This window comes from Tasmannia lanceolata, unplaced genomic scaffold (genome assembly GCF_043159265.1).
Source record: "Tasmannia lanceolata isolate RefF3 unplaced genomic scaffold, GAP_Taslan_0.1 ptg000037l, whole genome shotgun sequence".
In the NCBI taxonomy this organism is placed as follows: domain Eukaryota; kingdom Viridiplantae; phylum Streptophyta; class Magnoliopsida; order Canellales; family Winteraceae; genus Tasmannia; species Tasmannia lanceolata.
This window is the reverse complement of record NW_027518714.1, coordinates 59,375,557-59,402,395: the sequence shown is the minus strand read 5'-3', so window position 1 is coordinate 59,402,395 and position 26,839 is coordinate 59,375,557. Positions and strand designations below refer to the sequence as shown.

General features: G+C 37.6%; 2 protein-coding genes across 2 annotated transcripts; one reads left to right on the top strand and one right to left on the bottom strand.

The window, feature by feature from the left end:
- Positions 1-6,098: 6,098 nt before the first annotated feature.
- LOC143862040 (uncharacterized) lies at positions 6,099-12,870 on the bottom strand. The gene is made up of 5 exons (XM_077373033.1): positions 12,724-12,870; positions 11,873-12,191; positions 11,532-11,631; positions 9,103-9,233; positions 6,099-6,571 (listed from the first exon to the last, which is right to left on the bottom strand). The coding sequence occupies exons 2-5, from the start codon at positions 12,149-12,151 to the stop codon at positions 6,335-6,337; spliced, it is 747 nt and encodes a 248-aa protein (XP_077229148.1). The 5' UTR covers positions 12,152-12,191; positions 12,724-12,870; the 3' UTR covers positions 6,099-6,334.
- A 2,553-nt stretch (positions 12,871-15,423) lies between these two features.
- Positions 15,424-20,864, top strand: LOC143862464 (uncharacterized). Its single transcript, XM_077373515.1, has 5 exons — positions 15,424-16,035; positions 18,803-18,853; positions 19,103-19,236; positions 20,156-20,256; positions 20,354-20,864. The coding sequence occupies exons 1-5, from the start codon at positions 15,691-15,693 to the stop codon at positions 20,530-20,532; spliced, it is 810 nt and encodes a 269-aa protein (XP_077229630.1). The 5' UTR covers positions 15,424-15,690; the 3' UTR covers positions 20,533-20,864.
- The last annotated feature ends 5,975 nt before the right edge of the window (positions 20,865-26,839 follow it).

The window sequence follows — 26,839 nt, the reverse complement described above, 5'->3', positions numbered from 1 at the left end:
GTTCTCAGAAGCTTGACTGGGTTCATCCTATCCTCGAAGCTTATAGCGATCAAGTTGCTGTGTTAACTGCGTGATTTGCCTCTGCATGTCTTCGATAGCTACATTTCTAGCATCAAATGGATGGTTTATGAAAAGTTGCAAACACCCTACCTCGGCCTCTTCTAACATCCATGTAGTTGGTAACTTTACAACAACACAACAAGGAACTGTAGGCTTTGATTCCAACTGATACGGATCTAGTCCATATGTGCCTAACTAGCCTAATATCTTGAATAGATGAAAGCAAGTAGAAATGAAGAAAAGAAAATACCTCAAATCAGCTGGCATTCAATCTGTATACAAAGTGTACGTCTTAGTGGTTAATACTTTTTACTTCATCAAAAATTAGCTGCATTCAATCTCCAAACTAATGCAAAACTACAATGGATCATGTTTTTTCTCCTCTGCCCACATAAAAGGAAAACCCAAAAACCCTTGAGTTATATACTGTAAAACTATCTAAAAAATCCAAAACCCCCAAAGTGTATATTGTATAACAAACTAAAAGACTAAATGTCCCTCTTCTAAGTAATTACATAGAAAAGACTGAAACATTAAGTGATACAACTAATGAAGAAGTCAATAAAAGTTGGGTAGAGAAAGCAGAAGGCACCCTTTTTTCCTTGCCCTACATGTGGGTCCATTGGACCTTGTGGGCCCACCTGCGCATCACTGGCAGGCTTTTTCATACCCGATTTGCTAATGAGGATAAAGAAGATGAACATATTTTAGGTGCACGGCTTGTAAATTATGAGTTAATTCTTTTCCAGTGAATGTTTGAAGCTACTCAAGAAAACATAATTCAACAGGATGAAAATGAAGTGGGTCATGGGGAACCAAATATGGTAGTTGGGCCGAGGCAGAGATTCAGTAGAAACTAGTTAATTTTTGTTCACCCCGCGATCCATTCCAATGGCTGAATGGACGAGGAAGATTCTTCAAGTAATTCTAAAGAGGGGAAAAGGAAGTCTTTCAAAATGACCAAAAAAAAAAAGGTGGTGGGGAAAATGGAAAGGGAGTGAAAGGGGCATTGAACATGAATCCAGTGTTACAGGTAGGATCTGTTTTAGAGTAAAAATAGAGAAAATTAGGTGTACCTCCATGAATTCACTGCAGGAAACACATACTCTATTCTGCGGGGGAAGTTTTCAGTTGGATGTTCATTAGAGTTTATTTGTCAAATGATCCAAGAGCCAAATCTTGACTGTGGTCTGAAGTGAACATTATCAGGAAATGATGGTCTCTCCAACGGTGTATAGTGGTAGACTTATTACTAATCAATTCAGCTTTGGGAGGAATAGAAGAAGCATATCGACGTTCCACATGTTTTTAGATTCATGTGGTGAACTGAATTCATTGATCTGTTATTAGAAGGTTCACATTTCACTTGGTCTAAAGTCAGAAAGAGATAGTCCCAATGCAGCGCAAATTAATAGGTTTTTAAACAAAAAAAAATGGGGAAGGATGAATTTTGAAGAAAGAAGCTTTTATGGATTTTGGTGATTTTTTTTTTAACTTTCAGAATATTTCTTGTTGGGTTTTGGAAAGTCTATGTTTTGGGAGGTGTGGTTGTTTGAAGCTTCTAGATTTCCTATTTTGAATTGAGGAGGCTTAAGTTGGAGTAGGAAAGTTGAATTAGGTGTGGTTTATAAATAGAAACAATTTATAACAATAATTGACATGATCGTTTCTAACTAGAATCATCTTTTTGGTCAATTAGATACCATTGGCAGGAGCTTCAGTCTCTTGTCCTTGATTTGAAGCCTAAAATGACACATCAATCTAGAAAGGGTAACTAGGTTGCGTATCACCTTGCTAACTGTACTAGTAAATGAAAGAAATTAGTGTTTTTTTTTGGTATTGGAGAGATCTTCCTACATTTTTTGGTAGGTATGATATGATTTCTTGAGAATCAGTAGCAGGTAAGATTTTTGGTTATTTGCTTGTTTTTTTTCTTCCCCCCTTGTGTACTCTTTTGACTCCTTGGGCACTCCAAGTATGCGTAGCAAGTAGGTTTTTTATAGGGATTTGCTAGGGTCCATCGCAAAAGGCATTTCGCAGCTAGTCTGTCGCATGTCTAGAGACAACAGCTCTTGTCTCCATTCACGGGGTGGGTGGTCTGACATGCGATAGACCACCCTCGAAATGCCCTTTGTGATGGACGCTAGCAATTCCCTATTATGTTAGTGTCGGCCCATGTTTCTAGTTAATTTTCGGGTTAAACAAAATAAATATAAACGATTTGGGATAAAAAGTAATATATTTATAAGTGATTTTTTGGATTTGTTTCCATCATAATGTTTCTGATCTTGTTTTGAAACCATTATAGCTTTGTTTTGAAGGTTTTGGAGCAAGTGAAGGGAAAATATGTGGTCTATAGGGTTGGGCCTGATAGCTCCATGACTGAGGCTTCTTTTCTCAACATTGAGGTCTCAGGTTCGATCCCAGCCCCCCCACTAACAAAAAAAAAAAAAACCCAACACACAGACCAAAAAAAAAAGGTCTATGTCCACCACGAAAATTGAAACTTATGCAAGCTGTTGTTTTGCATATTTTTTTTGGCTCTCTTTTAGACAACACAATATTTTATTTCCTTCTTTTCAATTTATTTAGGCATGTTTTGTATTGAGTTTAAGTTTGAAACTTTGGACCGTTATTCTATTTCTGTTTCACCAGGTCCTATATGGACTTGATCATTTTATAATATAATGTGGGAAGTGATATTTACCCCCCTTTTGATCACCGGGGACACCCACCGCCAGTGTACGGGGAACCCACTGGATTCTTCTGACGTTGAGTGCATTGCCCCCCTTTAGTCATTGATACACTGGTGGCTGGCGCTGGGTGTCCCTGGTGATCAGAAGGGGCGTAAATATCACTTCCCTATAATGTGTATAATGTGTAGGAGGAACATAATCTGGAAGTTTATCAGGAACCTCTTCCAAGATGATTGTTATACCATAATTCTTTTTAACTATATTCAAAGTGTTGAGGAAGTGATTCAATCCTTTCTAAATTTAAAATTGCCTGGTTCGAGTGCAAGGGCCCAAGAAGGTTATGTTTGCTTTTAATTTGAGAAACCTGAAACAAAAGTATAAAAAATATAAAATGGGAATGCAGTTTGGCTGATTTATTGGAAGAAAGTCGAAAGGATGGGTACTCACTACTCACCAAGATTGATTATATTGATAAAAATGCAGAAGCAAGAAGTCAATTAGAGGAACTGAGTAATAAGATGAGAGCAATGTAGTTGGAGATAGAAGTAAAGAGCCACTTGGATTAAGGGTACATCCTCTTTCCACAGAATGGTAAAATACAAGGAGAAACTAAATTCCATTTAGTGCATCAAAGAAGGAACTAGGTTAATTGAGGGAAAAACTGAAAATGAATATTTCAAAACTTGGGACCAAATGTGGGGGTCTAAGATTCATGGGGTGGGTGGGTTTCAATTTACTTAGTAGACAAAGAGCAAGATCTGACATGCAATTTTTGGTATGGAAATAATAAGTCACCTGCATCAGATGGATCTCCTGTGGCGTTGGCTCTTCGGCATAAAGTCATGGGTTTGCTCCCTGTTGACGAGTGTTCGAATCCCGCCCCGGACTTACCTGATACATGTGGTGAGTGGGTCGTTGCGTGTATTCGTAGGGACTAGTCCTACTCCCGAAGGGGGTGGGGACATCCTACGTCATCAAAAAAAGAAAAAAAAAAGAAAAGAAAGAGTTGTGGGAAGTAATAAAAGAACCATTATTTGCATGGCACGGTTGGAAATATTATTGATAAGATTAGTCAACAGCCTTTACAAGATCATTGTGATGAATTCATCATTTACTGAGGATGGTGATTTCTCCGTTGGATGGAGCATTTATAGGAGAGAAACATATCCTAGATAGGGTGTTATTTTACAAAGATTGAGACCAAGAATTATTTGCAAAGGGGACATGTAGAAGGCATATAATCATGTAGAATGGAAATTTGTGGAGAATGGGTTTTCGTGGGGATGTATGGAGAAGAGATGGGTCAAAACATGCATCTCATCGACGAAATTCTCAATGCTTATAGAGAATAAAGCTTCGGATCACGTCATTCTAGTTGTTTGTCTAATAAAAAATTTGGTTTAGGATGGTGGATGGTGGATGGGGAGGGGGTAGGGTTTTGGGTGGATTTATGGTTAGGAGAGTGGCCCTTTTGTAATGCTTTCCAGATTATATAGGGGTGAGATTTAAAGATGGTTAGAAAGAAAGGGTGGGAAGGTGGTTTGGGTGTTAAAAGTTAAGTTGAAAGTGATTGTTTTCTTGATCTTTTGAGATTGCTCTTGATGGCATTCATATTTCTAATGTTGAAACTGATTAGAAAATTTGAATTCTGAATGCTTTACATAATTTCTATGTGAATTTCTTTTACAAGTTGATTTTGGTTTGTGAGGAACTGTAACTTGGAGCTATGCTTAGCTTCTCCTTCATGTGGGAGATTTTTGTGAATTGGCGAAAGAATTGTGCACTTAAAGAAAGAATTATGGGGAAGTTTGTGGGTGGAAGGGGTCTCTAAAACTGCATTAGCACAGGACCATGATTTTACTGTATCCAGTTTTTTGCTTTTGTTTCAGGATAAATTACATGGACGACGGCCGTGCATGCACGTGCAGCCCAAAAATATAGTGTGGCCCACATTATTTTGGTGATCCTAACCATTCATTTGTCGGTCCAATCTGTGGAGGTTTTAAAATGGACAGCTCAGTATAGAAACCTCCAAGAATCGGAGGGTTAGGATGATCCTATGGAGAAGATTTTCTGGGCATAGCCTATCTGTCAGGGCCCAACAAATGAATGGTTTTAGATCACTGATCACCCAAATAAATTCTCATGTTTCAGAGTTCTGTTTTGTAGAACATCAAGTCCCCAAATCTCCATTCTACCTTTTTCCTAAAAATAATGGCTGTTAGGCTCTTTCCTAACAGCCACTTTTGGGCCCCACGTGCCACATTGATTAAATGGGTCCTCTTGATCGGACCAACAACCACAATTCCGGCCAAATTCTTTCTGACTTACCTTGATCGGATGATCCCAGCCATTTGATCCATCTAGCCTAAGGGTGTTTGGGACGGCTTCTTATTTTCAGTGGAGGAAATAGTCGGAAACAGGAGAATGAGAATTTCCTGCCTGGATTCGTAAAATCTAGTTCTTCACTGCTATTTATGCCACAGAATCCCTTCAGTGGAGGGGTTGCAAAACGCGGCCCGGTCAGAATATTTCTTGAAACCTTCGGAAAGTTAAAAAAATTTCTAGAATTTTCTCCTTCTCTATTGGTTACACGTGAAAAAATAAATTGAACCATTGGGTTTCAAGTTTTATTTAGAGGGACATTCAATTTCTGATGATAGCTCTCTAAATAAGCCATAACCATGTCGTTTCCCTCTAAATTGTGGAAAGGAGAAAAATTTCCAATGAAATTTTCTCTCTGTCACACATTTTAACTGGATGAAATGTCATTTCGTTGTGGGAGCAGAGTTGGATCACAGGCTATAGGAATCACATGCAACTTTGTTGTGTGATATTCACTTGGAAAAATATTGGCAAATGTAATATGTAACATGGCATCTATTTTGGGCGAAAGTAAAATAATTTCTAAGCAATTTAAACCGTTGATATTATCAGGCCTTGATTCAATGCACATGATGTGAGATACTATCAACTGTTTATCACGTCGATAGGCTATCATCCAAACTTACATTTATCATAGAAGAGTGAAGGTAAAAGTAAAAAAAAGGAGTTTGACCTGGATCAAAAATCAAGAGGAGGGTTTTTTCCCTTGTTACCCTTGTTGTTTGACGGTCGGCCACCATATAAAAACTCTGTTTATCAAACAATCCTAACAATCTAATGTAATTAATGAAGCTTTTGTCCATTGGTCTACTGCTATTATTAATGTAGTATTTGACACGGCTCCATTAGGGCTCGGCCAATTGTTAATGGGTCCCACCTTTGATTGATCCAAACCGTTCATTTGTATCAGCCACATCTCCCCGCATTTGGGAGAAATAATTCAGTTAGATTACGGCAGAGAGAACAGATCAAAATTCATTGAAAATTAAATTAAGTTAAAACATATTGTAAAGCTAAAGAACAAGATCTCCCACCTCCCATTACTGCACAATAAAGAGTTGATAGATCTCCCCTTATTTCTCACTTGAGCTTCCTGCAGAATTGTATATAAAGAACAAAACATTTCTTCCACCCTATCATAAGAGATTATAGACCTGAAAAAAATGAAAGGATAAAAAACCCAAACCCAAAGCTTAACTGGTGGTAGGAAGGAAAACCCTATGGATGCTGTTCATTGTAAGCTTGCGCCTGCAAGTAGGGCATTTCTTCTGAGCTTTAATGGCAGCCTTGATGCAATCTTTACAGAAGATGTGGCCACAAGTTGTAGACATCTCCTCTACTAACGGGCCCATGCAAATTACACAACTGAAGACCGGCTCCTTGGGCGCCGAGCTTTGAGCTTCGTGATTAGGCTCAGTATCATTCTTTCTCTGCCACACACACAGATTATAGGATTGTCAAGTGACAAAAGCTAAAGCACATCAAATGAACAAACATTAAGCATGACAAATCCATTGAAAGTGGGCTAAGAGAATGGGCAGTTTTGATGGGGGATTCTTGTTTTTGAGGGTTCTGCTGTAAATACTGACGGGGACATCTTCTCCCTATAGCCTTCTGGTTTCCGTTTTGTTTTCTCTAAATAAAATTGTTAATTTTTCAAAAAAAATTATCAGACTTCATGATTGCAAGTTATGGGGAGAACCACATCGAGCATGAAGATTTTATCCAAAATAATCCTACAATGCAAGCTAGGCAGAATTCTAATCTCTAAAGATTGGGAGGATATCTTTCTGCTTATCATCCAAAGAGTATTGCCGCACTCCATTTCCAGTCATTGGTCTCCAATCCTTCTAGAAATGAAAGGAAAGGAAGGAGGGCCAAGAGATATTGAGTTAGTTCTCGCTCTATGTGAAATTCTAGGCTGCGATGAGAAGATAATAGTGGTAGAAAGAAATAAAGGTGCTACCATTCAAAAAAAATGTTCATCTTATGCAGAAAGTTGAAAGCCATGAAAATAAGAATCAAAGAATGGAAGAAGACCTTGGAAGAGGAACGTAAATTTAAAAAAGAAGTTGCTACAAAAGATTCAAGCTTTAGATGGAAAAGAAGAAAATCTCTTGTTAGAAGAAGATGAGGAATGTTGGCTGATTTGATTATTATGACCTGATTTTGGAATGCATGTTGTTGTTTTACTGAAATTAAAACTTATTTATGCTCCAAAACCTTCAGGAAGTAACATGTGAACCCTAGGTTTGTATTACAGCTCAAAACGTAATCCTTGCTGTGCAGGTATCAGCGGGTTTATTTCGGGGTGCTATACCATAGCAATATGGATAGAAGCTTGAGTTTCTCCTCTCTCCTTCAATCTTGTCCAGGTGAGCAAGCAAGGGCCCCTACTTTGAGGACTAAGGTGGTATGCTGAAGTTATGAATGATTTATTAATTATCAAGGGTGATACTTCAAATATCATTGTGTGGGCATCAAGCTAAGCAATCGATCCTTGGAAATTAGCAGGTGTTATCACAAAAATCAGAGATCTGCTCGTCAAAATAGATCCGGATTTTCAGCATAGGTAGAGGTCAGTGAACTAACAAGTAGATAAGCTGGCCAATGGAGGGGAGAAGTAATCGAGGTTGTCAACTCTTATCGTCTAGACAGTGTAAGGATGGGGTCTTAGGGGCTGGGGATTGAGTTTTGGACGGTTTCTGTTGGCTATGCTTTTTGGAATATCTCATCCTATATGTATTCACTATGTAGAAGCCTAATTTTTGGTTTAATAATAAATTATGTTAATATTAAAAAAATCAAATATAGGAACAGAAATGGGGCAAAATGACTAAAGCTATGTCAAAACTCAAAACCAATTCCCAACATATCTAAATATAATAGGGGCAGTGATAAATCAACCCCCAAATATCGCAAATCGACCCCCTATGTGTCTTTCTCTCTCCTCTGGGTTAGAGAGAGAGAGAGAGATAGGAGAGAGAAAGACACATAGGGGGTCGATTTAAGATATATGGGGGTCGATCTATCACTCCCCTATAATAGATGTCATTCATTAATATTTGCAATGTTATTTGTAGAATGTCACTTTTCACTTAATTCAACATCTTTTAATGGGCTGTTGTTAGCCTAACTAATTAGATGTGTAAAATAAAGATTGCTAATGCGAAAGTCATTTGGTTGTTGGTAGCCTAGCTAATTAGACAAGTGTACAATATAGAGATGTGTGCCTACCAATACAAAAGTTCGTAGAATGCATCTCATCCACTAGTTTAAACTTAATCTTTCCCAAGCTGAAACCATAAAAACCCATCATCACATATTACAGCCTCTTTGGACATCGGCAAAATTAGTCATTTGCAAATAAGATTATCTTTAGTTAATCTAATTTACATTCCCACCATTGGCTTTTTCCCAACATCTTTCCAGTTTCCGCCCTTCATAAGAGCAAAACAAGTTCCAACAATAGAACACTCTCAGACACGTAAAACTAATCTTCTGGCAAAAACTTTCATATATCACTTTCAAATAGAACACTCTCACAACCACACTTCTAGTTTGGGAGCAAAAGCACCACATAATAAACCCATGTCCAGCAAACCAAATGAATCCTCCTTCGGCACGTTTTCAAAAGGCACCATATTTTCAGCTCTCCAAAAAAGAACCAAGTACACTATGTAAACTACTAAAAAAAAAGTAATATAGAACTTTAATGAACATAAAGAGATACACAAGAAACAAAATGTATGTAAATCAGATCTACTATCCAAATGATCAATGCAACACAAAAGCAGTATCATTCCAGACAATATTAGCAGCAGCTGATTAAAATCAGCACAGTTTCCAGGTGCTATAAATAATGAGAGAAAGCAAAAGAGCGAATAAGGTGATCCAAATTATATTGTCTTAAGTATAGCAGCATCCATAGTCAAGCAATGAATTAAAAAATAATTATTACCTTGGTACTGTGACTGCCTTCCAAATTTATATAAAGCTCACAATTGATAATAGTTCCGTTTGATGAATTTCTTTTGTGATTATTACAGCTATTGAGAGTTAGTCTCGTTGCTGGTTCCTCTACAACAGCACCTGTACAACACAAGAGGTGTCAGCTGGGTCCATAAAAACAAGATATTAGAATGTAGATAATAAAACTTTGCAAAGCATTAAAAATAGAAAAGAGATGAACAAGGGACAAAGTCTTCTCTATAGGCAAAAGAAGTGACCGGATCAGATAAAACGTCTCACATTAGAACACTAAGGGGCCGTTTGGATACGCGGATTTTAGAATCTAGGATTTCTTCAAAATTGTAGCTAAGAGACAAGAGAAGAAGAGGACCAGCCGTCATTTTTACTCATTTTTTACTTCTCTCCCTTCTTTCCATCAGCACGAGAGTAGCAGATCCTCCCATATTTCCAGGTTTTAGAAATCACAGGATGCGGGAGAGATTTTAAAAACCTGATTTTGCGCGGATTTTAGAATCCAGGTTTTTAGTTTGAAAACAGTGTAAAGTTCATGATCAAGCTGCTGTGTGCTGTCCTGGCAGAGTTTCTTGGATTTTAAGCAAGAAAATCAGGTTTTAAAAATCTCTCCCGCATCCTGTGATTTCTAAAACCTGGAAACATGGGACGATCGCCAGCTCTCTTGATGACGGAAAGAAGGGCTAGAAATCAGAAAACGATGGCTGCTCTCTTTCTTCTCTTGTCTCCCAACTACAATTGGAAATCCAGGATTCTAAAATATGCATATCCAAACGGCCCCTAAGCGAAAACTTACCAACTAGCAGAGCCAAGAATCTCCTCCAGTGTTAGTAAAGAAACCAATCTTGTCCAATATAGCATAATAAATACTAAAACATAGGGATTGACTAACGGCTCAAACAATCATTATAGATGATTAAAAGTAACATTATAGACCAACCCCAACCCGACTCAAACAACCATAAAATGTCCCATTCAAAATAGACATCCATCCTCTTTGAATTGATTAGTGACCCTTTGACCAATCAAAGCAAAAAAAAAAAAAAAACATTGTATCTAAGCATTATTTAGACTCAGAAGTGGTTGATTATAGATATTAACATTCCATTAAGCTCCTATTTCCTAATAAGGAAATAATTACACTCCCCCTTCTCCCCCCCAGGAGTTGTTCGCCTTAGTTTTGTATATGCATCTTTACATACCACTATTTAAAATATGTTTTCCACTCCATTCCACAAAAAGTCCCCTTGGTCCTCATTGACAAACCTGACACTAAGAAAGACACTTGATCAAATAGATGAAATGAGCTGATGATAGATTACAATGTTGGTTTTAGCAGTGTAGATGCAAATTGCATAGATAGTTCTTCTTCTAGCTTAGTACAAGGACACTATAAAATCCCAACCCTCAGGCTAGAACAGAAATAACACATCCTACAAGCAAGGTGGTCATTTCAGAACTATCATACCTTTGAAACCTAGCATATTGCACTGAATAACTAGTAATATTTTATCTTGGGTAAAAAATCAATCTTCTGGATAAAAGTGAGGTGGCAAGAACAAAAAATGCATATACCCTTTAGTATTCTTGGCCAGTTGGCCACCAATTGTGGCAGGACCTTCACTCTAGCCCTATCAAAACAACTATTTGGACAAATTTGCCTGGAATCTAGAATTTATAAAATACACCTCAATTGGGAGAAGTTAAGACCTCGAATTGAGGGAAGCGAGATATATTGCATATTGGAGAAGCCTGTGACAATAACAAACATTTATGTAGGAACATCAAAATATCAAGTCCTAGAATATCCAGAAAGTGATCAAACCCCCAATAAATGCATGAGTCTATCAGAGTTCAGAACACTCCATGTGACCTACATAACTAAATAATATTCATGTAAAACATGCATGATTCATACATGTATGAGTGAGACCACTAGAACGAAAACCTCTTAGAGGGCTATTTATTTCTTTCTTTGCAGAACTTAAGAAAAGTTTGGCATCAATAGTAGTATGTGGCAAATAGGAAAAAATGGTATACAAAAATCTAATATGGAAAACCGTACAAAATTCTAGTTGAGGTCCTCAAACTACCAAATATATAAGGAGATAAAGTATAAAGGGATGGTCAGAGTAAATTCAAACGGAGTTGTAGGATTTCTGGTGAGATAAATCCAACCTTTGAATAAGCCAAACTAATCACGTTTTCCAAACCATTTAACAGTGGAATGACCAAAAGTATGCAATGCTTAAATTAAAAAATATTGATAAAAGTAAACCATTCGAGCACAACTTCCATATGAACAACACTGACACATTAAAACAAATCAAATAGGGGCATTGAAAGTAGGAAGCTGTCAACATGCTGGAAGATTTATCAGTACCAAGTTATCGGAAAAACAAAAACCTGATCGGCCTTGATGAATATCAGAATCTTCGTCAAGTTCTACAGTCGCCACAGGATTCCTTCTAGTCACCACAGGATTCCTTCTGGACCGATTCCTAGCCTATAGAATAAAAAAAACCATCCAAAAAACAAATGAGAGGAATGGATAAAATCAAGTAAATGTCTCCATAAAGACAATACAAAAAGAACAAAAAACTCAAATTTAATCAAGACTCGACCATAAAAGATAAAATCCATATTGGCTAATTAATCCAACATAAGCAACGGCATAATAAGTTTAAAAACAAACATCACAATAGACTAAACACATAAACTTGAGAGAAAGCACAAATCAAATGTACCTCGAAGAATCTTCTCGGGGAGGAGATCACAACCTCGTCGTCATCTATTGCCTCAACATCAATCGGCACAGTACCAATCCCACCACCCAATGTGGGTGGTGAAGGCCCTTGTCCACTTATTTGTTCAACCACAGAATCACCATGAGGGTTGGTGGCAGCCTCCTGAGCCCTGTTTTCACCCAAAGGGGTGTCGTTGAGGTCCACATCGAGTACCCTCTTCCTTCGCCGATGATCCCTCACATACCCTTTTAGAGGTCGCTTCGACCCTCGCGTGCTCATTTATACACGTTTTTGTTCTCAATTTCGCAGCCTCAAAACCCTTAACATGAAATTCAAGATCAGCTACAAAAAAAAAAAGTGCTCTAGATTTCTAAACGTAAACGACCCTATTTTGTGGAAAAGTTAGGAAAGGAAAAATACTTCTAAAATTCCCTACTTTTTAACAGGCAAAATCCAATTTTTATTTAGATGGGCATTTTATTTATGATGGTATCCCCCTAAATTAACCATAATCATATCATTCTCAAAATCATGGAAAGAAAAAAAAATCCCCAAGAAAAAAAAATTCCATAAGAAATATTTTTCTTGCAATCCAAACAGGGCCTAAATAAATCAATGAAACTTATTTACAGTATATGCCTATTATTCTTCAGACTATAACCAAAACTAACGCACTAAAAATCAAAGAAATAAAGAAGAGGAATCCTGACGCATAACAAAACCCTAGGGTTCCAAGCCTTTCATTCTACAGAAAGAAAGAAAATATGTAAAAATCGACAAAAAAAACTAGCGGAAATCAAATAAGAGGAAGATTGAGAACAAAAATCCGATCGAATATGAGGAGATCATACCTGGTAAGATGATACTAGGGGAGAGCTAGGGTTCGTGGGGAGAAAGAGAAAGAAAGGATATATGGAATCTAGGAGAATTTATATGATGGGGGCCGTGAAAACACGTGAAGTCCGAAAAAAGTAGGTGCGGCCCACTTTTTTTGATGATCCAAACCGTTCATCTGTTTGAGCACAATGTAAATAGGCTGTGCCCTAAAAAAACATTTCCATAGGATGTTCCTAACCCTCCAATCTTAGAAGATTCCATACATGATTTTTGGAAATCTCCATATTCGGATCGGTTCAGATCGGAGGGTTAGGATCATCCTATGGAAATGATTTTGGGGGCACAACCTATTTACGTTGTGCCCAAACAGATGAACGGTTTGGATCATAAAAAAATGTAGGCCGTACCTACTTTTTTAGACTTCACGTGTTTTCACGGCCACCCATCATATAAATTCTCTCGAATACAGACGTGGTTTTACATCTGTTGCGACGAAAAATCAGCCTTTCACTTTTAGGTGAATGGCTGAGATTAATTCCACTTAAATAAGTATTCTCCCTCCTTTTTTTGTGAGATGAGATTTATACTTAAATGGACCATCCGAATCCCAACTTAAGTTTTAATAGGGCTTATGGGTGTCAATGGACCATCCAAATCCATACTTATAGGGACAAGATCTAGACACATTACCAGGATCCATGGACACATTTCAGGACCCTATCATAGGATCCGAAATTTTTTTAAAAAAGCCCGTGGGACAATCCTAAATCCAATTTTATCATATTATTTTACGAAAATACTCTTGAGAGTCATCGCGGACTCCACATGTGTGAGGGAGGAGACGGGCCGGCTCGACGCGGTGCGATGTTATGCGGGCTCACATGCGCGGATGTGGGTCAATTTTGTAGTTGAATCCTAATTAAACTAGGAATCTTGAAGACTAGAGCTATAATATGTTTGAGTTGTTAATTTGTTAGGGTCAAAGTGAAAGAGAAAAGGAAAACGTCCGCACACATATGGATGTTAATCCTATCTAGTGGTTTGGGTTTGATAAAGAGGGAGTCCTAGGTTGTTAGGATTTTGAGTTTGCTGAGTTCTCTTAAAAAGAATAGTAGTGGTGTTTAAAGTCCTAGTGAGTTAGGCTGATTAGAGTTCTTTTAGGACACTTATTTTATGTTTATTAAGAAGACTGTGCAAAACCGTGTGTATGTGAAGTGAAGTGAAGTGAAGTGAAGTGAAGTAGAGAGAGAAAGCTTATTTGTGGACAGAGAGTTGTGAGAACGTGATTTAAAAAGAGTGAGTGAAAAGCAGAAAACGTCAGAGAAGTGTACGGTGTACCCTTTTTGTTTTTGGAATAGTTTATTCAAAGAGAAGATCTCTCACGCCTTCGGTATTTTGTCTCTTGTGAGATTTTTCTTGTGGGTTTTACTTCTTGTTGTTGTTGTGATCTCATTATCAAAGCCTTGATGACTTTGATCCTTAATTTTCTGCAAATAGTGTAATTTTTTATAACATTAAGTATGATTTTAAGGGTATTTTAGGAAAATGATTAGAAGGGTTAGGCCGCCCTTCTAAACCGGATCCAAACGGTGGATTTCCTCTGAGAGAGGGAAAGGTTAAATGTTGATCGCTGTCGTAAGTGCATTGAGGCTGGGAGTTTGTAGACCACTTATTCTTACATTGCAAAATAGCTCGGGAGGTATGGAGTGATATTTTGAGTAGATTCGGTATTTCCTTGGTCTTCCTAGGAACACTCGAGGGTGTTGTGCAGGGGTGATAGTCGGGTCATTGGAAAGGGAAAGGTAAAATTCTTTGGAATGTAGCAATCATTCGGGTGTCTTGGAAAGAAAGAAATGCTAGGGTGTTCAAAGGACGTTCTAGGAGCTCATCATACTTCTTCTTCAAGATGATAGCTTTGATTATCTCATAGGTAATGACTATCCCAAGTATCAGATTTGTGTCCTCGTTTGATTTATGGAACAGGTGGAGGGAGGTTTGTAATAGCTCGGAGCCAAAAGCCTTGATCTCTCAGCATTGGGACCCTTTCCTCAAGCTGAATTTTGATGATTCTAGCCTTGGCAGTATGGAGCCAGCAGGGATTGGGGGAGTACTAAGAGATGACGGAGGTATTGTGATTTGGGCTTTTGCAAGATCCATAGGGGGTTGCAGACTCTAGAGAGGTGGAGGCTCGTGCTGTCCATCAGAGTATCAAGCTCTTGGATAGTTCTAATTTTGGATAATGTGGTGGTTGAAGGGGATTCACTCAATGTCATCCGTTGGTTGAGCCACTCCCATCCTTGTCCCTAGCATTTTGCTCACCTTTTTGACAAATCGGCTTTCGGGTATTGCCTTTCGGCGTGTTAGGAGATCTGCCAATGAGGTAATTCGGCTTACTAGGGAGGGGGTTTTGGAGTCTCTGGAGCAGTCTGATTTCCTTCCATCATGAGTCATGACCCTTTCTTTAGTTTCTCTGTGTTTTTTTACTGTTCTGCCTATTGTTGAATCCTCTTATGCTCTATCTTGTGTTAGACCATCCCTGTCCCCCTTGTCGGTAGAGAAATTTTCACCCTTGAAAAAGGGTATTTGAGTCATATGCTAATAGCACGAGGTCTATTAGCTATTAGCACGAGGTCTATTAGCACGAGGTCTACTTAGGATCCGATTTGAAAACTCAATCAGACGGTCTCGATTGTCCAATGAGAATGAAGCCCCAAATGTGTACCGATTGGCCCTGTCCATTTTTGATATAGGCACCACCTCATTGTAATGATCGCAGTGGATCATTCCTTCCTCACCGACCAACCTCCGCCTCAACACAGATAGATGTTCCTCAATCCGAGAAACATCACTTCTTCCCAATCAAACCCCCATGCGCACGTTAGCATCACCTCTCTCACCACCTTCCTGCTCTCTCAAATTCCCATCCCACACAGATTCAATACTTCCCAAAAACTCCCTCTTCCTCTTCCCAAATTACGAAAATGCCATCCTCTCTAATCTCTGCTCTCTCCCCCAAAGCACCCAATCCCAATCCATACAGACAAAACAAGAAAAACCCACTTCAGATCTCCCTAGGGTTTCTCAGAATATCGACTTCCGATCGAAATTTCTCGGCGAGTTCTCGATCTAGGTCATCTTCTTTGATCGGATTCTGCTTGAAAGGAACTGAGAAACAATTTGATGCCGAGTTTACGAATCGAGACTTGGAAGCCGAGGGTAGATTGAATGTGGAAATCGGAAACCCTAGAATTCCGTCCTATTTGCAAGCATCCAAAATGAGCTTGGGTGATCAAGCGTTCTTTCTCTTGGCCTTTGTCGCTTGCACAGTATGATTTTTTATTTTTTATTTTTAAATTTTCTCCGTTTTTGTTTCGGTTTTTGTTATGAGTAAATTTATTATTATCACCTCAAAATTAGCACAATTCAGTGTTGTTTCCATCAAATTTTTCATTTTGTCTGTCACTTACTAATAGTAAAATTTGAAAATTGCAATATTTTGGCCGTTCAATTGCTTAATCAGCAGAATCAGATGTGTTTTTTTTTTAAATTTTTTGAACTGTGCTGATAAAAATTGGAACTCCTCTTTTATTATTAACTCTTTATTAACTAGAGGTTTTCTAAATTGAAGGGCGCCCTTGCAGAAATAGGGTGAAAGGGCGCCCCAATTGGCTGCAAGGGGTGGTTTGCATTTATAATGGCTGAAATCCAAAGTGCATTAAATGCATAACCGCCCCTTGCAGCCAATTGGGGCACTTTTTCACACCATTTCTACAGGGGCGCCCTTTAGTTTAGAATACCTCAACTAACTAATACTTATCGTTATCCCCCTCCCCTAAACCTAAAAAACTAAACAAACATTTATTCCAATATTATATTCAATGTATCCTACTGGTCTTTTCTTTTTCAGGGCATATTGGAGACTAAAAATAACTAGATTGGATTGATGAATGCGCTATTATTTGATTATCTCACATTTCTTTGAGACTTAGAGTTGCTTAATCCTAAGATTTATTAATTTGTTAAATGAATATCATATTTACTTTGTTGCAAATTTAATTTGTGATCAGTAATTTTATATTTAAGTATGCATATGTGTGTCCCTGTTTCTAGAATTTTAGGGGCTGCTCTGTTGGACACCTCGTATCTGTGTTGACACTTGACACACAAAACCGTGTCCATAAATCATAGCATTTTTCACATTGTTCCTAATTGATATAGTAAAACATGTTGTACTCTGTTAATTTTATTTGGGAAATTTGGATCCTATTTTAGATATTTGTTCATGACAATACGCATCATATTGTTATCACAAAACAGGAAAATCCCATACTTGTTGAATGGAAAACAATGTGTTAAATGAATCAGGATAAGTGATTTGGGCATTCGCAGGTCCCATCGGAGTAGCAGATTCAAATGAAGCAGAGGTTCGGGCGGTACATCTAGGCTTTAAATTGCTAGATAAAAACAGCGTTGATAAAATGATAACTGAAGGGGATTCCTTGAATGTGATTCGTGGGCTTAGAGGCCTCCACCCTTATCCTTGGAGATTCGCTAGATATTTTAATGAGATACAAGATTGGGTAGGGGCTTCATCAATTGTCTTTCATCATGTGAGACAATCCGCTAATGGAGTGGCCGATAGGCTTGCTAAAGGAGTTGAGAAGGAGGATTTAAAGCTTTTTGATTTTATGCCTCCTTGATAATTTATTTTATCTTTATTTTCTGTATTTTAAACTCTTACTTTCAGATTACCTTGTGTTCGCAACAAATTTCACATGCATGAAAATGGAAATCACACATGTAAAATAAATTGGGATCAAATTTCCCTCTCGCGAGAAGAGGTTTAATTAATTTTGGTAAGGATCGTACACTTCCAGCTCTATTGGCCGTTAATTACATTTCTTGAAGAAGAAAACACCTCTGATTATCCATCAAGAGGTTCCCTATCTAAATACAACTTTTGTTAATTGTCCTCCAGAAAAAGGGATTTTTGAAGATCTGATTTTTGTGAACAGATCCTTTATAATTAATTTTGTGGGAAAATGTTATCTTTGTCATCTTCCTCCTGGAGGAGAAAGGTCTTCTCCCTTTAGGGAGTCTCTGGGAAGAGATCCTGACCTTTAGAGAGAGAGATTCTCTAAAGGGATATCCTCCGTCTTTTTTTTTTGGAGCCTTCATCTTTATCATCCTTCTCTTGGAGGAGAAGGGTCTTCTCCCTTTAGGGAGTTTATGGGAAGAGATCCTAAAGGGACCTTTAGGGAGTCTCTGGGAAGATATCCTAAAGGGACTTTTAGAAAGAGATTCTCTAAAGGGATTTTCCTCTTTCTCCTTCTCCCTAAGGAGAAAGGTCTTCTTCTTATCTCTTTTCTGGTACCTTTTAGGAAAAGCCTGCAAAGAAAAGAAAGAAAAAAAAGAAGGAAAGCACCGTTAGCCCGTAATCTCTTCTCACCTTTTTTTTCTCACCTTCATTTTTTCTTCACGTCGCCTTTCTTTCATAAATATTCGATCTCCTTTGCGTTGCTTTTTCTCGCCAGGATTCGATCCCCCCCTTTTCAAACGATATTTCTTCCTATTTATAGAGGTTCCTTGGAGTGGTTGACAACCGCCACCTCACCCCTTATCTTTCATTCACTATCTCCACTTTCTTTTTTTTAGGAGTCGTTGAGAATGCCACCTCACCCATATCTTTGGGTTCCACGATTTCAACTTCTCTCTTTTATGGGAAGTTACGTAACTTCTTTTTTAAAGTGGGTGATTCTCGCGTAACCACTCTTTTCCTTTTTTATTTTCCTTTTTTTTAATAAGGAATTTTACTATTATGCCTTTTCTGTAAAATTTCGGGTCCAACACCTTGTATTTTGACCATCTCGGTCTTTTTCAATGATATCAGGTACCATTAAAAAAATATGTGTTACTGGGAAATCTGTTCATGCTTTGTAGCAGTGCATGTATTACTTGGATTCCATGAGTAGGAAACTACAATAAAGTATTTTTCTTCCATATTTTCTGAAGTCCATGCTTCATTTGTTTTAAGAATTATGTTTGAGACTTTTTTACTAATGCTGATATTAGAAATTATTCCTTTGTATGCAGACCTCTATAGCATTTACCAGCTTGGTGGTTGTGGCTGTTCCAACTCTGCACGTAAGTTATCTGCAGCCTACTCAATTATCTTTTTAATGCATCCTCGAGGATTGATAGTTTAACACTAAAATGTAGGTAGATTTTTTAATCTCGTGAATTTATTGAGATATATTTGTAGCGTTTTCATAACCAGGGAAATATATTTTCTAGCATGTTCTGTAAAATCATTTTAGCATATCGTGCATAATTTTTCATGGTTAAGGCATGGCATATCAGAACTTTACATCTTAATTTCTTTATAATCTGTAGGCAATGGGGAGAGCTGCAATTTCTCTTTCTAAGCTGGCCGATACTACTCGTGAGGAGCTTCCCAGTACAATGGCCGCAATCAGACTTTCAGGCATGGAAATCAGTGATCTTACTCTAGAATTGAATGATTTGAGGTAATGTATTGAATGCTTATTTTGAAATGTATTTTATTGGCTGGGACATGTATTATGGAAATTCTAAGCAGTCATTAACTTGTCTGGTTGCATATACTGTGTTGCCATCCCAGCATTTTAAAGAGATAGATCTGGAAAGAATAACAAACTCATAATTGCATAATATAATACTTCTGTGCCGCACCCAACGTATTTTAGTTAAAAAAATGTCACGCGCGTGCGTGCATGTTGGGTTCTTTCCCTTCAGTGCATTGCATTTTGAAAAATACTGATGATTGGAATCTCAGAGGCTATTAAACCAGGGTTTGGGAATCCTTAATTCATGCTTATAGCCACTATTCAAAAAAAATCCTCCTTATAGCTGTATTTTAGGACCTGAAATTCATGGCATAATATTTTTTTGCTAAATATGTCCTTTTAAACGGAGAACTTGTCCCTGAAAGTTAGTTACTGCTGCATTAGCAAATAATGCTGCCTTTCTATAACATAGATGTGAGTCTATACATAGTCCATCTGAGAAGATTGAAACTCGGGATATGATAACCCCGATCTCCATGTGCTACTTGGTGCATCAATGAACTTTAGACAATCTATATGGTCTCTAGCAGTGGATGGTATATTCATGACTTTCTTAGATACAATTAATCTCACAAGTTTTTGCCTATATTAGTAGAAAACATGATTTAATTTACAGCCACATAAACCGTAGAAGCTATATTTATTCGTTTTTGTCTACTAGGAGAACTGAGACATGTAATGAAGAGCCTGATATTGATTAGCTATGCATGCTCCAATCCATTTTGTGAGAGGTTCAGCGAAGACTGTTTCTTTTCTCCCTTTGATTAGCTACTACTAAAACCACCATTATTTTAGTATTTTTGAGATTTTGAATCTGATATGATCTTTATGTGTGACAAAGCCAAGAGGTAGCTGATGGGGTTCGCAAATCGGCACAAACTGTGCAAGCAGCAGAAGCTGGAATCCGACAGATTGGCACCCTAGCTCGGCATCACACCATGTGTATGTTTGCATATATTTGTTTCTCCCTATGATGTTTCTTTCGGATTTTCTTTTGTTTCTTTTAGTTGAACTGATTATGTAATCGTGTGTATATCAGCAATGATAAATGAACGAGCGTGCTTGCCAACCATTTCTTTGCAACCAGTAGTTGCCGGTGCTGCGAGAAAAACTTCTAATGCTGTAGGCCGGGCCAGGAAGACTTTCATGAATATCATCTCTCGAGGTGAGTTGAACTCAGAGGATGAAAAAAATGAAAGTGACAGAGTGGAAATTTGACTGGACCAATTTCGGAATTCTTCATGGAAAGGGAAGTGGTTATTTTAATCTGTTAGCCTGTACAGGAGAAATGAGTTCATTCTCATCAACATATTGGTAATCTTTAGAAAAGAAACTTGCAACATACAGTTGCACAATGTCACCATATAGATACAAGGACCTACAAAAGCTTGAAATCTGATTTTGTATGTTTGTGACTCTGTGTGAGTGGTTGGTGAGTAAAGGGGTGTATAGAGTAGCAGTATATGTGGGTGTGTTATGGGATAACCTTCCAGTATTACTTCCTTTCATTGTGATGACCTCCTTGCCTCTTCAAAGGCATCTGTTGAGTATTCTACTTCTTATACTACTATTAGGACACCTTTAGGGATCTATACTATGTGGGTTCATCCGCATTTCATGATCTTGGGAGAGCCCATGTCATGGCCATGAACAAGGCAGAGGTTGTGGAAATCTCAATTATCAAAATCAGGGGTTTTTCCATCCCCGACTTGGACAATATCTTACTCATCCAACATACGGTGGGCCTTAGCACGGTCTGTAACCCACCACACTTCTCTGCTTAGCTGCTGAGCCTGAGTTTCCTCGAGGCACCTGGATTTGTTACTGTGTATCATGTCAGAAATTCATCTCCTGCGAGCTGGCAAATTTGTGGACGTAGGAACCACATTCTTGTGGATGCTACCCTCAATACAACTTTGACTACCAATAGTTTCCTCAGACTTGCACATCATATGTGAGATATATATCTCGACACAGCATCTGAATCTGCATGTGTTGCTACGAGTTCCACTTATTGTCTGACAAATGACAGAGGTACCTTGTCATTCTTAGTCCCTTATTTTGGTTCATCTAGCATCATCAAGGTTTTAAATTTCGGCAGGGAAGCAGAAACATTTTGGTTTCTGTTGGAAATTTCGGTGGAAATCCTGTAAAATCACGCAAACATATGCAAATGATAGAATTTATTTAGGAAATGCTTGAATAAGTACAAATACACACTTAAAAACCATCACATAAGTAAGACAACCATCCATAATGGTTTAGAAACATTGAACACCTAATATAACTATGTGACATGCACTGTCATGCGTGTCTGATAATTTAGGACATATCAAATTTTACATGTAATTTATATAAATATTTATACATAATAGATATACTGCATTTCTCAGATAACCATGCCTTCTGTTTTCAAATCCTCGTGATTATGTACTCGTGTTGACTCGTGTTGAAGCCTTCTCTTACTCTGAGTCATCTCCATCACTGTGAATGTGACACCATCGTTTGGTTCACACAAACAATCATAGTTTTAACACCTTTTAATGTCAGTCTCCCATTTGTGTCTCTTGTAATTAGCTTCCCAAGTATCATTTATGTGATAGTTGTAAACAATGGAAGCATGCTAACTTCCATTTCATTCTTATAATATTTTCGAACATCGAACTTGTGCACTTTGATCTGAGGGGGCCTGCCCCCTCATCTCTTTATATATCACATTTTTATGTATCTTCATTGATGATTTCTTTCGTTATAGTTTGATTTTCTCTTCAAAATAGAAATGAGATATTCTATCAATTTTTCTGTTATTTTAATACCTTATGTCAATGAGCACCATGACACTCATATTAAACACTTGAGGACTGATGGCAGAGGTGAGCACACCTCCTAGGCCTTTCCAGACTTTTGTCTTTCAAAAAATATTTTACAACAGTTTTGTTGCCCCCAAATGCCATCTTAGAATGAAGTGGCCGATCATAAACATAGGTGTATCACTGGGGCCTAGTCTCTTTGATGTTCCACTTAGAGGCCCCTCAACATCTTTGGATAGAAGAAGCCTTTCATATAAACCACACTTTTCATTAATCTCTCGGCGTAAGAGGTTTTCTCTAATGGCTGTCACATGCATATTTGTTGGTTGGAATGATGAGCATATAAGGGTTATCTTTTCTACTCCGGCCTTAAAATCAATAAAACTTCTGATCTCATGCCATGTGTCTTCAATGAGGTAATGCGATTTCTTCTGGCTTCGAGAAGAATATCATTGACTATATTGGTTTGGACACCAATGGGTACATGCTCTTGGTAATGTCAGTTCATTATGACATCATTTAGCGTATTTGAACAACAAAGCAAAAGCATTATTGCTGTGAATATAGTTCAATCATGCCGCCATGTGTCACAAGCTATGCCACAAATGTCATTCTCGGGAATTTCTCGGCAAGGGAAAATCTCAGGATATATTAATTTTTTCAGGTTTATATCGGGAAATAAACGGTAAAAATAAAATTATTAAAAAATGTATAAAAATATTAAATTTAAGAAAAAAATAAAAAAATAAAAATATCGTAAAAATATCGGGATATTTTATGATAAAAATGAAAATATTGCTATATTTTTTAAATCTCGGGATTATTTCGGGATTTTGTCGTTTTACCAAAATCTCGCGATAAAAACGCTATATTTTGAAAATATCCGAGATATTTGTGACATAGGTCACAAGTCACAAGCTTGAGTTGAGGGTTTGATCCATACTTAATCGGTATGAATAGAAAAAACAATACTGATTTATGGGAATGTGTGTTCATCTCCTTATTCCTCTATTGAAATATTTCCAAAATTCTTGGGTTTTCTTTCATATCCAATTACAGGCTTGGTGGCTGCTTGAGTCTGTCTCAAATGTTCAGATATTTCCTCTACTGAAATACTCCCAAAATTCTCATTGTTTAGATCTCCACATCTTTATGATGGCTTTGGTACATCCAATATTTTCACTGTGCAAAATCATCTTGTCATGTCATCCTTAGCACCACCTCAACACTTTTCCTTATGTTGATGTAAATAAGACCAAGTCTCCGATGTGTTAGTCAGTCTTGTTTGTCATCCTTAACAGCTTGAAATAGCAAGCAGAAACAAATTTTGATGACTTTCAGTGAAGCGAATATCTGCCTGTGTCTTGTGGTGAAGTGTCATATTAGGGTCTATTAACAGACTTTAAGGGCATGTTTGGATGTGCAGAAAGTTTTTTCACGACTTAGCCATAACCCGTGTCATCATATTATGTAATAGTATAGGTGCTACTTAGGATTTCCTTTGATCTATTTTTTCATGACTTCGCCGTATTCTCGGGATATTTTTTTTTTTATTTCCGGGTTTATATCGAGAAAATGTTGGAAAACGAAAATATTTCAATTATAGAAAATAAAACTAAAGAACAAAATTCGGACAATACTATATGAATTTACGGTGTTATTGTTGTGTTATTTTGTTGTTTTATCAAAATTCGGACAGTAAAAAATCTGAAGAAAATATTAATATTTTGTTGTTTTATCAAATTATCGCATTATTTCAAAAATATTAGTGATATTTGTGAGCACGACACAAGCGTGGCTTTGTATTGTTTCCCTTGAGGAAGGTTTGGTTGCACTAAAAATGGGGTAAAATAAAAGGACATATTTTCCTTTTACGACTGAAAATGATGGGGAAAATGAGAGGGAAAACTCCCACCAAAGAAAATATAAATGTAGAGATTCTAAAGGGGGATTAGTGAGTAATCAGTGTTATGATTTCTTATCATATGTAACAACATCATCATATCACATACAAAGAGAGACCCTAATCCTTTTTTGAAAGATCAAAAGTTTTATGCTTGGATCATTTCATTTGGTGTCATGGTTGGGGCCCATCCTTTGCATAAACTAGTCTTACATGATCCTCCCTGGTAAGTGGTAGGGTCGTCCCACTCCTTCCCACTATCCCATCTTCTTCTTCTTCTTCTAATTGGTTTCTAAACATCTTTTTTGAAACTACAATAACATTTGACAATTGTTTAAACAAATAAAAGACAAGCTGAGTTTGTGCAATTATTAAAACATGGCAGTGCCAATTATTATTATTATTTGGGAAATGATATAGGCACAACCATGTTTTGATAATAGGTGCGAACTCACCTCGTCCCATATGCTTAAGTAACTGTTATAATTTCAAAAAAGATGTTAGAAATATTTGACAGCTAGTTAAAGCATATTGGGCAAGTTGAGTTGGTGCCTATTATCAAAACATGATTGTGACTGTATCGTTAGCCTATATGGGACATCCGGTTAAAGCATATGGGACAAGTTAAGTTCGTGCTGGGATTGAGCCTCTAGCTTAATGATCAAGGCTTTGTTCCTCAACCTCGAGGTCAGAGGTTCAATCCCAGCTTACCTAAGAAAAAAAGGTTGAGTTAGTCCTTATTAATCAAACATGATTGTGCCTATATGGTTTGTGTATATATGGGATTTGCTACGCAGTTTTGCGACTCAATTTTGCAGGAGTGAATAGCTACACGCGCACACTTTTTAGCAGATTTTGTCTTATTCATTAATCCATCTGAGGTTGCCGTTCTCTCTTACAAAAGTGAGCCGCGAAATGTCTTTCCTCAAACTTGCTTGGCAAATCCCACATATATTGAGGTTTTAGATCATAGAAGAATACCATACAACAACAACAACAACAAAAAATCATTATTTTACCCGTTTTAGTTTTAACTGTTGTTCACCACATTTCACTTTCAATTGCACTAGTAGAACTATAGACACCGATCCTCAAATACGTTAGATACTTGGCCTTTTTGTTGTCCACACAGTAGAAACTTATGATTGAAAGAGACTACCCACATATATAGAGATTTTAGATCCTAGAAGAACACCATACAACAAACAAAAATCATGGTTTCACCCGTTTTAGTTTTAACTCTTGTCTACTACCCCACTTCACTTTCAAATTTCAATTGGACCAGTAGAGATGTAGACACCGATCCTTAAATATGTTAGATACTTGGCCATTTTGTCGGCCATTTTCGCCCTCTTTTCTTTCCTTGGCCAGTGCCTCTAGTGTATTTATGAATTATGACTACCCTTCTACACTACAAGCCGGTGGCCCATTACGAAAAAGGGGCGAATATATCATTTCCCTAGAGAAAAAGGGAAATTCATCTCTCTTTTTTCACGGGACCACATAACATTTTCTATGCTATTCTATCCAACTTTTTGCCCATCCGCATGCTCACACGGACAGATAAACAAATAGGGGTGTAAATGAGCCGAGCCGAGCCGAGCTTAGCCAGGCTCGGCTCGGCTCGCTCAGGCTCGCGAGCCTTACCGAGCTCGGGTTATATTAAGTTCACACCCCTCATCTTCCCTGGACAGCCCTATCTAATGTAATTTGACTACTTTTTTTACACTATGGGGGGTGGTCCAAGTAACAAATGGGGTTCCAAAAATGAAGTGACATATTTTGCCTCCCCCTTTCACTCCTTGGATAACCCTTTTAGTGTATATATTAATATATATAATATATATATATATATATATTAAATTCTTAACGAGCCGAGCCTGGCCTAAATCGGGCTCGGCTTGGCTCGGGCTCGTTAAGGATTCGAGCCGAGCTCGAGCGAGCTTCCGAGCCCGAGCCAAAATCGACACCCTTATAAACAAAAGGTGGGACCCACAAGATGTGGGGCCCATGATCTTACCCTTCAATAGAGGAAAGCAAAGTCTCTCAAATATGACTAGCCAAAATACACTTGATCATTGCAAAACAAAATTCCATTGTTTGTTCCCTAATAAAGAAAGGCTACTGATATTTGCACTAACACACCTCGTCTTTTATTATTTAACCCAGCTGTTTTAGGTTATTTCAATTCCCAAAAAGCTCTTGGAAGTCAATTTATAAAGAAAAGACAGAGTGAGTTAGAGCAATTATCAAAACATGGTAGTACCAATATCAGTATCCTAAAGAGGGGAACTGCCCCGTTGGATATATCAGCTCAGTACGAGGGCCTTTTTTTTATTGGTAAACACTTAGACATTCCACCAACTATACTCACATTAGGAAATGGGACCATGTGATTAGGATGCGTGCATTTTTCGAAAACATTATTTTCAATCAAGGTCTAGGTTAAGATGTGGGACCAATACCGAAGATGATACTTTGCTTAACATATTTTAATTTGCAAATTTGGCCAATATATATATATATATGGAAAGCATAATTATGAGAACCACTTAGGGTGATGATATTTTCACTCCCCCTGCATTACGCTCACACTCCCCTTATAACATGATTTGACGTGAAAAGTGGGCAACTTTAACGCTTTTCAGGTCAAATCACGTTGCGTGTAATGCATGGGGAGTGAAAAATATCATCTCCCTTCTTTTTTTTATGCTCCACATCATTGGATAATGGCACAATAGTCCTCTAACTTAGATCTCTTAACACACCTAAAACCTAGATTTTATAAGCTAAGTTTCCACTAAGAAAATCC

Excerpts from the sequence above, each read along its gene's own strand:
- LOC143862040 (XM_077373033.1), bottom strand. The coding sequence starts at position 12,151 with ATGAGCACGCGAGGGTCGAAGCGACCTCTAAAAGGGTATGTGAGGGAT. Across the intron at positions 11,632-11,872 it reads CCCCGAGAAGATTCTTCGAG|GCTAGGAATCGGTCCAGAAG; the intron begins GTACATTTGATT and ends TTTATTCTATAG. Across the intron at positions 9,234-11,531 it reads TATTCATCAAGGCCGATCAG|GTGCTGTTGTAGAGGAACCA; the intron begins GTTTTTGTTTTT and ends TGTGTTGTACAG.
- LOC143862464 (XM_077373515.1), top strand. The coding sequence starts at position 15,691 with ATGCCATCCTCTCTAATCTCTGCTCTCTCCCCCAAAGCACCCAATCCC. Across the intron at positions 18,854-19,102 it reads TGGCTGTTCCAACTCTGCAC|GCAATGGGGAGAGCTGCAAT; the intron begins GTAAGTTATCTG and ends TATAATCTGTAG. Across the intron at positions 19,237-20,155 it reads CTAGAATTGAATGATTTGAG|CCAAGAGGTAGCTGATGGGG; the intron begins GTAATGTATTGA and ends TGTGTGACAAAG.